Below are 13,281 nucleotides of genomic sequence, written 5' to 3' on the forward strand. Positions count from 1 at the left end.
GCTCTTAGATCCTACAGCCATTTTGCACTGGTATTATGTATTTTTATTTTCTCCTGTATGTTCTTCCAGCACTATTCAGTTCGTGGCTCTGCTGTTAATGTGTTGTTGCACTGCTGGGAGTACACCTTAAATAGGTCTTTGGAGAACAGGGCATTTTTTTCTTCTTGGCCTCAGATTCTCTAATGCAGTGGTGGCGAACTTATGACACGTGTGCCAGAGGCGGCACTCAGAACCCTGTCTGTGGGCACACACACCATATCCCGGAGATGGCAACCATCCCTCTTCAACCAGCTGCTTGCTAACTTGCTGAGGTCCCACATGGCCAGATGCATCCCAGCACCCATGTGTTCGCTGGCCTCTGTGTGCAGGGGCTAATGGTGTCAGGCAGCCACTGCCTCAGCCCATCTCACCTTGCCCTGTGACAATGGCACCCCCACCTTGCCTCGCCTCACCCCGCAGGACGAGCCTCCTGCCCCACTGCCTCACCTGCCAGAGACCCCCTGGATCTCCCTCAACCGTGCCCGGCTCCCACAGGTGTCCCTCCCCATGAGCAACACCAAGGTGATCACACCCACCTTGGCCACACCCACCCAATCTGCCATGACCGCCACACCCACCCAGTGGGTCACGCCCACCTGGCACCCAGCGATAAATAAGTGGATTTTGGGTTGCAGTTTGGGCACTCGATCTCTAAAAGGTTCGCCATCACTGCTCTAGTGTATCCTCTTAGCCTGCTAGCCAGTGCGTTGAGTTTTTGTTTAGCAGTCCTTAAGGCTTCAGATGAAGTCAGCCCTTGCATTTTTTTCAGTAGCTGAATTTTATCCTTAATCTCCATACACTTCTGTAGTTCCACTAGCTGACTAAATTCTGAATTGAACTGATCTTGCCTCCAACATACCTTCCCTCTCTTTTTCTCTCTCTCTGTGTACTGCTGTTTTTCTTGATTGCATAATCAAGCATCTCCAGAATTTCTGTAGTATGTACCAGTTCTTTGAGTTATGGTGGTAGTACAGATTGCCATGAAGGCTATATTGGCATATTCTAGCGTATTAACTGATGGTACTTCTCCAAAGAACCTTGGTAATCAGTCCCAAGGGTTGACTGTAGCTAGTTTATCCATGATCTTATGCCTTGTATCAGTTGCTGTGCTTTGTAATGGAGGGGATGGCAGTAACATTCAGCTTTAGGTGTTGGTTGCACATCCAGTTGTTCTTCTGGGTCACCAGGATATAATATGTAGTTGGTCTGACTTAAGCTATGGCAACAGCTTCCCCTTCACTAGGTTGAAGCACTGGGTAACTAGCTGTTTATCAGTTGGCATGGATGTAGATCTTCTGTCCATTCATAGTTCCCTTATACGTTTCATATATCCCCCCCTCATTTGGTCTATTGTTGCAGTAGCATTCCATCAATTCTAAGTCTTTCGTCTCATCCATGTATGACTTGTTCCAGTAGCCCACTTATCATCAGATTGTTCTGTTTCCCCAATATCTGGCAAACACCTTGTTAATCCGGGTGATGTCTGAGGTGGCATGACTCCCTTGTGTCACTCTCATATACAGGTGAAGCATCAGAAGGTCCTTGCCAAAGGAACCCTACTTGTAGTGTAAGTACCAGCAGGGATTCAAACTCTGGTCTCCCACAACTAAGTGTGGCACTCTAACCACTAAGCCATCCACTTCTATCTAAAGTATCTCTTTTTCTGTTTCTTTCTATCTTTTTCTACAGACACACACACACACAGATACATTACATATCCATACATACCGTGTTTTCCCGAAAATAAGATCTAACCTGAAAATAAACCCTAGTTTGATTTTTACACATACACCTAATATAAGCCCTGCCCCCCAAATAAGCCCTAATTAAGAGCCTGTGTAGTTGGCTGCCCACCCACTCTGTCTGGTTGTTGGAGGTGCACCACCATGAGGTGAGCTGAGGCAGGTGGGGGAGGGGGTGGAGCTGCCCACATGCCCCGCACCCGCTAACCTCAGGGCCCCTGCAGCCAGGCCTCCCATGCCCTGACACCTGCCTCACTTGCGGTAGCAGCACAAACAGCCCGGTCCTGCAGAAGCAGGCCCACTTCTTCTGTGGCCGCTTGCTGCTGCTCATGCATGTTGCTCCTGGCCTCTTGTTTTCCCGGCAGAGGCCTTCAGGAAAGGCCTCTGCAGTCGAGAAAGGAGTCCTGGTTGATACGTGCATCACCCCTCCAGCCTCTGTTTTGCCAGCAGAGGCCTTCAGGAAAAAGGCCCTTTAAAGGCCTCTGCCAGCAAAATGGAGGCCAGGGGATGACACACGTGTCAACATGGGGCTCCATTCTCAGCTGCAGAGGCCTTTCCTGAAGGCCCCTGCCAGTGAAATGGAGGCCACGAGCGGCCGCAAAAGGAGTGGCCGGTGGCAGCCACGTGGGCTCCTGCTGGATGAGGCTGTTGGTGCCACCGCAGCGAGGTGAGACAGTGGAAAAAATAAAACATCCCCTGAAAATAAGACCTAATGCCTCTTTTGAAGGCAAAAAAATAAATAAGACTGGGTCTTATTTTGGGGGAAACACGGTATATATTTTTCATACATATACATCAATAGAAACAGGAAGAAACAAGAAATTGTAAAGACAGAATGAATAGAAAGGCTAGCCAGAAACAGGAAAAGCATGTGAATGAAATAGGAAGGTGATGAAACAAAAGAAAATGGTGCTGGGCAAAAGAATAAAGGAAAGAGACAACCAATGGCCAATGCATTCTAGTAAATCCATCGAATTGTATGACTCTTACTCACATGCTTCAAAAGTGTTCACAAGTGGAGTTTGATTCCTACTAATTACATAAGCACACCCATAAAGTTTTCTTGAGGCCAGTACATTCACTACTGCCAACTCCCCAGGAATTTTCTAATTGTCTTCTATCCAAATACTAAACAGGCTTATCTAATCTAGACAACGTTGACCAGGATGCTCACTTCAATCATTATGAAATCTGCAATAGTTTAATTCAAGGGAGAGTAAAATGAAAGCAAGCTAACTCCACTTGCCTTTTACTAAAGAAGTCAGAATCACTGCTTCTTCCTCACTGCGAGTGAGGACTCTGAAGGGGAAAAAAATGAATGCATAGAGGCAACTTTCAGGCTGTAGGCATCATGCATTTTTTTCAGAGACTTAAAGTGTGCCTCTCATATTTCTTTTCATGTAAATATTTGATGAGCTATCAAGAAAAAAGATGAAGAACTTACTAAATAGAACCATATAATAGTAATACGTCCATAGTATGAACTGTAATTACTTCAAAAAATTATAACACAAAGATTAGCTTAATTAAATATGGGATATTTCTATGTTTGGGCTCTCATTAATACTGGATATACACATGGCATTTCAAAAGTAAGTATAAACTTGTAAGAACATTACATGTAATTTCTGAAGATGACATTTATGTTTACAAATAGTTATTCTTTGTTTTATGTCTTTCAGGTTTAATCTGAGCATACCTAATAAAAATTACATAACCAAGGTAATAAATCTTCTACATTTTAGTGTACTGTTCAATAAATCCAGAATCATTTTACCAGCTTTCAACTGAGAAGATTGCTACAAAAGTAATGTTGGAGTAAGGAGGGGCGATTAAACAAAAAATGAAAAATAATATGCTCTTTCCAGTAAATTAAGTAATTTTACATTTGGGCAAAGTAGTAACAACTGAAGTCAGAATTCTTATATAATTTAAAATATTAACACAAAATAACCTTGGCTAGCAATTAAGGATCTAAGAGGGGGAGCTATTTAATCTTTACTTCAGTTAATAGTATATAATGTTACTCTTATGTTGCCATAGCTAGTTTTAGTGCAACTGCTTTACAGAAGCATCTATGTTTTGTCCTTTCATTAAAATACTATAAATTCCATGAAACAGCTACCATTTTCTTAAAAAATGGTAGGTGATTCATGGAATGTATGTTACTAATAGATCTGTAAATTGAACTGAGTACTGAGAATTTCACTTGATACTCTTAACAGGTCACTATCATGATTATTGCTGCTATAAGCACATAAAAGTCTAAATTGCATCATGTTACATAAGAATGGATAGATAAGAGTGGGCGTGTTGTGAAGTTCATCACTTAAGCAATGTCATCTTGTGGGACTCAGGATATGTGCCTTCTCTGTTATGGTGCCTGCCCTCTGAAACAATATTTCCTCAGATATGCAGATTGCTTCCATCACGATGCTGTCCAGAAGTTATTAAAGACCTGGCTATTCTCCCAGGCTCTGATTAGACCAAAATGTGAGCTCCTATCGGATGGGTTATTGGTTATATGTTCTTTCTGGACCCATACATCATTCTTTTGTGTGTTTTGTATTTTTTTTTTTTTAATTATAAGCTGCCTGTGGTCTTTGGAAGCTGGGGAACAATATATTGTTTGAAATAAATAAATCTTCCTCACATATTTTTTTTAGCTTGATAAAGTATCTATTTTATCTAACTTCCACTTAGGCACCGCGACATTATGGGCACAGGAAGACGGGGCTCCATGTTCCACATTCAATTTTGCCCTGCTGGGGACCCTAAAAAGGGTCGAAAGTCGCCCCAGAGAGGTGACGGAGGGGACCTTTGTTTATCGCGGAGAGGCAGCGGCCCTTCCGTTTGATCTAGTCAGGCCACATTCTTGTGGTCAGTCAGAAGCTGCTGACAACCAAAGAAAATAAGCACTAATGAGCAAATTTTGAGCAACGTAGATGGAACTGGGTGAGACTTTATCCTCTCTCTATGACTTTAAGACTTTTTCCTGAAAAAAAAAAACCCGCCCAAAGCAAAGAATCCTCCTCCCCCCCATGAGAGAGGGAAGGGGAATTTCTGCCCCATTCCCCCAGGAAAAGAAAAGCGGCAAACTAATTGCTTGGGGAAAAACAGAGAAAAGTACAAGATTAATTTGGAATCAATACAGTTATATAGCCTTGAAATTTGGTGACTAAAAGTGCTTTTGAGACTTTTTTAGAAAAAAGATTTGAAAAGCTTGCAATATAAGTTTGGATTTAAAAAAACTGGAAGATGGTGTCAATGACATCTAGTGGCAAACTACAGCACTACAATGTATTATGCTTAAAGGAAACTTAGCTTGAAGCCCAGACTCAGATAAGACTTTTGTTGTCCTTGAAAACTTTCACTTTTGAAGACTGAAGCAGGGGAAAAAAAAAACCTTTTGGGCTGCTTATCTGTCTGGCAGAGACAATAAACTATTTTGAAACTGGCCTGCCTGGATTACAAATACAAATACTAACTGACTTTTAGAGCTATGTCGTGAGTTATTTCCCTATAGAAGAAACATGCATTACTGACTGAGATGATGGAATACTTTGGATTACAAACCTTTGATTGATGAATAATTTTTAATTGCTTTTTTTCTCTCTGGACAGAAAGGATATTTTTCATTGGACAGAAAAACTTGAATTTTTGCTTATATTTGTTTAGGGGAGGCTTAAGGATGGACTGATAGGCTGGCTTGATAATTTGGAGTTCAAATGACAATTGACTGAAACTTTTTAAATCCTTAAATAGATTGAACTATAAAGACCACATACAGAAATAAAATGGATGTTCCATACTTAGCCTTAAATGGTAAAAAACCATCCCTAACACTCGTCTTCAAGGTCCCCGGCTTGACATACCAACAAGAAATGTTGATGAATCTCAGAAAGAAATTCTATGTTGAAATCAATACAAGAGACAATTGTCTTAGCTCATGATGAGACTAAAAATAATGCAAAGGAGATAAAAGAATAAATTTCTAATCTAAACCTACAAATTCAGAAAATGACCACGAAGAAGGAAGTAGTAACGCAGAAAATAGAAGGAAAATTAAAGGAAGCAGATCCAAAGATGGAGGACCTAAAAGAAGGAAGCAAGACAGACTCAGACCAATGAAGAATTAGAAGACGTACTGATAATACTGGAAATGGAAAAGATATCTTACTTGTCAAGATCTCAGAACACATTTGAAGATAAGGAAGAAGAGTTGATTGAACAGAAGATAAAGCTGTTAGAAGAACTGTGGAAAATTGGAGAAGGAGGGAGGCTGTTTAATGAATATAAATGGGCTGAGTGTTGTTCCAAAAATACTTTAATCAAATTGTCTTTCTTATTTCAGACAATATACACAAAAATCAGAGGAAGAACTACTTGATGATTCAGATGCATTGACTTGGAAAGTTGGCAAAGGAAGAAAGCTAGAGTAAGACTGAAGAAAATAGATATTTTGACCCATTAGATGGGATATTATATTATTAAATAGATTTCTGAACATGGCTAAAAGAATAGATAATTGTTAGGAATAAAGGTATTATTATAACTAGAAAGATAGGATCTGCAACTAGAATATTATATTTTGGTATGAGAAGGGAAATATGAAAATCCTAAGAGGGTCTGAATAAGGGAAGCTTTTGATTACCCAAATATAATTTATTATGAGAAAACTATAAGCGATAGAGACACTTGAACATTGATGGGAAATCAAAATTTTTTAAAAATGGGAAAAACAGGACATTGATTGAACAAATGGATTTTAAGTGCAAAAGCAATTGAGATGTTTTAGTTAGAAAAGATATTTTAAATGGACACTATTGATATTATGTATAATATTAGAAAAATGTGATAAAGATGTTGATATTCAATTGTATATGTATTAACAGCAATAATAATTGTATTTGCCTAGTGTGGAAAAATGTATACCACTGGAAGAAGAGAGGAAGCACTGGATGATATAGTATTGGATCTAGATTGAGGAAGTTAATATGTACAACTGAATTACTAATGGACCCAGACACATTGTTTATTAAGTACTTATGATTGCAAAACTAGAAAATTAATAAAATATTTATAAAAAAATATCTATTTGTTCATGCAAATATTATCCAACTACTACACACCTCTAGTATGATTAACCTTGATTTGGTGAAACTGTACTATAACATGAAGGCCTTAATATTTCATCTCACTTTTTTAAAAACAAATTCAAATTCAACTGGTGAATTTAAGAGAAATTATATATCCCATTCTGCAAATGTCAAATGTTCAAAGAATATACATAGCTCCTTCCAGAATCAGCTGGCTTTTTTACTGCTAAAGTTATGCTTCTCATGAAATGCGATCGTCTCTAATCAGCAATGTAATTAAGCTGTATTAGTAATACAAAAATATACAGAGCACTATAAAGTTCTTCCCAAATGCAAATGTTACTTTTTTAAAAAAAAAGCTATTTAAATACTTTAAAATTAGAATTTCCCCTTTTAAGATAATAATAAATGCAGTTATTAAATACCTTAAGTAAGTTGTTCTCCCATTTGCTTGAGTAGACCAATGTGTCAGATTTGAAGGTGGTGCTTATTGCTTGAGTATAAGATGATTTTTCAACTTTCTGTTTTGAATTCAAGAGGGAAAGTGCAACCTTTGTTGGCAAACCAAGCGGGTTGGGATTATTGGGGCTGATAGACCAGGAAGAATAAGCTGAAGACTGTTGGTCATTTTGTAATATATGTACTGGTTTCCTTTTTAACAGGTAACACCATGTAAAGTTTGTTGCTGTCTTTAGGCTTGGAAAAGATAATCGCTGTGTATCACCTGTATTTACAGCAGAAAAATTAGTTCCAGAATTTGCTTGGCTGTGAATATCGGGTTTCTTGTTTTCATTAAATCCTGGGGATATCCTTTCTTGACCGTCACCTAGAATTTTTAGAAATGAAGGAGTGTTCAATGGAACAGACTGATGAGGCCTTCCGACTGCAAAGTTTGTGGTTCCAGAAGTTGGTAGGCTATCTTGTTCTAAGGAGTCTTTTACAAATGAATAACCTTTAGACTGAGCAGATTCAGGTAAACCAGACAAGACATCTGATGAATTATTGACGCCACCATTTTCATCATCCGGATCCAATGGGAAGCTTTCAAGGGGCTCGGTGGTACAGCTCTGTCGTACTAAAAGTGGTTTCTTTTGCTTATTAAGTTCATTTGGTTTCATGTTCAATGGATGCAATGATACAGCACCAGTGACAGAAACAGCCCCACTTTCATCTTTAACACGTTTCTGATGCTTTTCCATGGCAATGTCTAAACTATTGGCTGGGGAAAGCATGCGTTTACTTGAAGCTGTGGCTTCCTGTTGAGGGAAAAGTCCAACTGGCACTTTCTGAATCAGATTTAAAGATCCTAATGAAACTGGCATCTTGCCTTCTGTCTCATAAACCAAGTTTTCAAACAAAGATATTGGCTGGGAACATGGCACACACCTCAGATAATTTTTGTGGGATTTTGGCATCAAAGCTTGATCTTTTGCTACTGTCACTGATGCAGTATTTAGTATGCAAAGAGGCTGGCTTACTTGATCCTGGGTAACTAGAATTTGAGGAATGGGTGCAACAGAAGCTAAGCCATAAGATGGAACATTACTGTGAATGCGTACAGGAACAACAAAAGGTACTGTCTGATAGACTGAGCTGCTGCTGTTACTAGGAACAGTTTGTTGCAACGGCTGGGCTACATATGGCTTGGACATGTTATTATTTAATTTGCTAAATATTTCTAACGAAGGCCCAGCTTGATCCATGCCAGCTATTCCTGGAAGACCTGAAGGATATTGCTGTTCTATTTGCAAGGTTTTAATCTGAAGTTGATATTTAGGTGCAAAACAATCCCCTTGCTTACAGTGCTGGCTAGCATTTTTCTGAGTTCTTAATGTTGTTCCTTTAAGAGATGCTTGGGAATTACGACTCAGTGAGGACTGCTGATCATAGTGATTTAGACTCGATCCTATAGATTGTTCAGTGGAGGGAAAGTTAAGAAAGTTGTTGCTCTTTACTGATTCCTGCAAAGTTTTGCTATAATTTTGTGGGTGCTGAGAACCTGAAGAAATGTCCTCCAAAGGTGTCTCAGAACTTTGCAACCTTTCAAAAGACTCTGTTGAAGTATCTGCTTGAAGAGTTGTTTGCAAAGAAGCATGTGATACAATGTCAGGCAGATTCTTTTCTGGAGCAATATTTAAAGAGATCTGCCTTACAAGAGGTCCTCTCCTCCTTTCTAAAAGAGGTACATGTCCAGTGCCACCACTACTGATAGTCAATTTGGAAGAGGATATCTCTTTAAGTGAGGCAGGTTTTGATGCAGTCACGCTTCCGTAATCAAAGCTCTTGCTCCTAGAGTCAAATACTTCCATGGAAGGCTGGGTACAATTAATTTGTTCGGAAGCAGCACGTCGCATTTCTCTGTAATGAGGACCAGGCACACTGAGTGTATTTGAACAGGGGGGGATTATGATGAAATCCAATGATTTATTAACAGGGTCTGCTTTGGAAATATTCTCATTCTTAGCAAGTTCATCTTTATCAAAAGATGCCGAGACGCTAGACGCACGTGATAAACTACTTTCCCGACTCAAACTTCTAGAAAGTGTAGATTCAAAACTGGAATCAGCAGATGAATGTTCAATTTCAGCCAAACGAATTCTTTTCTTTTTTGGAGGAAGTTTTTCGGTGGGTAGCTTTGATAGTGTTTCACTTCGTTGAGGCCAGTTAAATTTTTCAGTCTTCTCGAGATCACTGCACTGGCATTCCTGGTCTCTATCTGGTTCTTCTGTAACCAGTATTTCAGGAACTTGTATGTTATGTTGGCGAACAAGTCTTAGTGGCTGTACCGTTACATTCTTTTCATTAGGAGAAACTCTACATTCATGATGAATTTGATGTCTTGTTGCTTCGACTGCCTGAAGACTTTGGGAACCACTTAAGAGTGGATGCTTCTCTTCTTTAATTGCATTATTCAAGGAATGGAACTTCTCAGGCTTATTAGCTGGGAAAGAAATAGGTGATATTCTTTCGAAAGAATCTGCTTTTTCAAACGAACTGGGTCGGCTTAGAGAATTTGTGTGCTGAATCACAGAAATTCCAGCTCCTTGCCTTTTCAGTTCATTTCTTTCATGCACAATTGGAACACTGTGATTCTTCCCATGCAGCAACATTTTTGGCTCTATGGCTTGCTCAGCGATTTGAGTCTCTGTGTCATCTTGTGCCAGTTTCTGAACTGAAGTGTTGTACGAATCTAGGAGAGCAGCTTGTTTAAAGGCAGTGTCTCCTAGTTTATTTTGGGAATCTACTTCTGCAATATTCTTGGACAGGCTATTAGCATCATTTGTGGATGCTTCATCATCCTCGTCTCCAACACTTTTCATTTTTCTCCTTTTTCTTATCTGAGATGTCTGCTCCCACACACCAGTTGACGTCGCTACTCGGTAATGTAGGATTTGTGGCTGTGTACTGTTCACAATAGTTTTATGTTCAGAATCTCGAATAGCTGCCTTGGTTTTTGGTCCATGCAACTCTGAACAATAAAACTTTTTATGGTTCTCAAAATTCTCCAGTTTTCTATATCTATTTCTGCAAGTTTCACACTCAAACATTATCCCTCGGCCTTGATGTGATTTTTTTATTTTATCTAAATTTGAGCCTTGTACAAATGACTTGCTTCTTGCCATTAAGAATTCATTTGATACACTGCATCCATAACTTTCATCTACAGATCGTGCCGGTCCAAGTGTGTGCCCTTCACTGGATGACGAATCTTCTATTGCTGTTTGACGTACAAGTGTGCGAGTGTGTCCAGTCTGGAGCTGTGGAGTAGAAGGTCCTGGCACAAAGACATCATCATACAAAGAGGCAATTTTATCATCAAAAGACTGACTTCCACGCAGTGGATGTGGAGGAGGTATTACATTGGTAGGTATAGCTGAATAACTGGTAGTAGGCATAGAATTACTTCTGGTTATGGGCAAACAATCAAGGGTTGGTACAGACAATAGAAAAACTTGCTTTGACTTTTCAGTTGGTGTAAAAGGAGACTTTGGTATATCAGAACTTGAGCTAGTTCTTCTCCCCATTGGTTTTAAATCAAACTGGAAAGAATCTTTAAAAATATAGGATTTGGGAGAATCAATGCTGCCCCTTCTAGAAAGGGATGTTCTACGTGGTTTCACACTGTCCAATTGCTTGTCATCCACTACTGCCTCATTATCAGATATTAATTTTGAAATGCGTTCTTCAAGGGTTTTTGTGGCCAAAGGTGGTTTCATTTGACCAGATGAAAGAAAAGACTTGTCAGCACAAGTAGTCTGTGCAACAGTTACCACTGTGGTGCTCATTCGTGGCCCACAAATTTTACTTAAGTCTTTTTCAGTTGTGGGGGGTCCCTTCAGAAATGGAGCTGGTGGACTCATGGTCTGGTCTGCACTTTCTGAACGTGAGAAATAGCCTGAATCAGTGCTACCTAGGCTTCTAGGACTCAGGAGACATTTCCCTTGTTCTTGAGAACAATCTGTTGCCTGCTGTCTTTGTAACTGTGCATGTATTGTTGCCCCTATAGGGGTCCCGGGCTGTTCCTCAGAAATATCTATTTGTTTTTTCTGATGTTTGTTTGTATCAAAATCTTTTATCAAGTCACCGTAAGTTATATCTGATTTCACATTTGTGACTGTAGAGCTGGGGACTGTTACTTTGGGACAATCGTGTTGTAAAGGAGACATATTTATGGGGTAAACAATTACCTTAGGTAAAGCTGTTCTTGCTTGAATAGTTGATTCCTGAAATGAGGAATTGCCTACCGTATATTCTGAGTTGCTTAATGAGATGGGATTACCTTTGCGTAAGCATTCAGAATTAGAAGGGATTTTCACTACATGTGTTGGTTCCAGTTCTAATGATCCTTGATCATCTTGCCTCTCATCAGCCGTGCCTTCATCATCACTGTCACCACTTTCTTCTACATCTGAATGAATGCTAAGTGCTTTATCTGATTCATGGGAGAGAAACAGCCCGGAAGAGTCTGGCTGGAGGATACGTCCAACTTTGATAGCATGGGCGTGGGATTTCTTGTGCTTGTACAAATTGCTTTTAGTTTTAAAAGAAAATCCACAGGTCTCACAAGGATATGGTCGTTCTCCTGTGTGGGAGCGAATGTGCTTTAGGAGAACACTAGGCTTAGCACATGCCCTGTTACAATATTCACAGACGTATTTTCCCATTTTTTTAGGCTTCTGGACTTTAAGAAGGTTACATATTTGTTCTGCGCCATGGCTGACAACTGAGGCTATCTGGGCTGAATTGTACAAGGGAGCTATAGGTATCTGGGCAGTAGAGCTGGGTAGTAGAGCTGGATTAATTGACAAAGGAGAAGACGACTTTGCTACTAGACGGTTTTGACACAAAGCCTGAGAAACAGAAGACTGGGAGGTTACTGAAGTACTTACTGCTGTGCTGTATATATGTTGGAGTTTGAGATTTTCCTGATTCTGTTGATGTACCACCGAACTAGTGAAATTTGGGCATGTAGTTACTTGTTGATTGTGTTGTCCAGCTTTTGCAAGAACTTGTTCTTTTGAGTGAGCAGCTGAGGGCATCTGTGCTTGTGAAGTCTTCCCTGATGTTGTTACATGCACAGTCTGTGAAGTGCAAGGATAAAACTGAGATGCGGCTACATTTTTTTGCTGTAATGAAGCATCACGACTTTGGGCATTCAGTGTATTGGATGCAAGAGAGGAAGAGGTGTTAACAGTTCTGTGTGGTCTCTGTTTATCAATCTGCTTTCCACTAGAAGGGCACTCGTGTGCTAAAGTGTTCAGTTCAGGCTCCATAGCTTTCAGTAAGACATCAAATGCAGTATTTGTACAGGAGGACAAGTTATTACAATCAACAAAACTAATACATTCATTGTTATCTATCTCTGATAAATTTGAACAGCTAGCGGAACCTTTCTTCACTGGTAAATTTAGTTGAGTTGAACTGTATTTTTCTACTGACCATTTATTTAAGTCCAAGGACTGAGGTAACAGAGATGGTTTTGTGTGTAGTATAGTCTCAGCTGTAGATATTTTAATAGCTACCTCGTTATTAAAAGTCCCCACATTTTGTTTATTTTGTTTCCCATTTTGTGAAGCCAAACTACGTGGTTCTTTTAATAGCTCTGAAGTATTAGGAAGAATTTTAGAAGATGATGAACGGTCTTCTACTTTTTCTTTAGATTTTGCCTGAGCTGGAGTCCTCAAAGGTGATTTGGGTATTTTTGTCTGGTGATTCTCAGCTACAATCTTTTTACGCTTCACACCTTTAACTGTGTCTGTGCTCCCTCTTGTAATAGCCTTGGAGATGTCTGCCCAAATACAAAGAAATAAAATCACATCACCAAATGAGCAGTTTAATTTACAAAGCAGTTTCAACTCACACAATGCTGAATTCCTTTTAATCCATGCTTTTTAGAATTG

At 39.6% G+C, this 13,281-nt stretch overlaps 1 protein-coding gene across 9 annotated transcripts in view; it reads right to left on the minus strand.

Moving 5' to 3' along the window:
* HIVEP1 (HIVEP zinc finger 1) overlaps positions 1 to 13,281 on the minus strand; it is an 84,513-nt gene that overhangs the window by 25,653 nt on the left and 45,579 nt on the right. For all 9 annotated transcript variants that reach the window (XM_039349450.1, XM_039349442.1, XM_039349389.1 and 6 more), the window contains one exon: positions 7,306 to 13,169. In XM_039349450.1, the coding sequence (XP_039205384.1) occupies positions 7,306 to 13,169 (5,864 nt within the window). The remainder of the gene's footprint in view (positions 1 to 7,305; positions 13,170 to 13,281) is intronic.

Source organism: Crotalus tigris, unplaced genomic scaffold (genome assembly GCF_016545835.1).
Source record: "Crotalus tigris isolate CLP2741 ecotype Arizona unplaced genomic scaffold, ASM1654583v1 scf7180000017564.2150845, whole genome shotgun sequence".
NCBI lineage: Eukaryota > Metazoa > Chordata > Lepidosauria > Squamata > Viperidae > Crotalus > Crotalus tigris.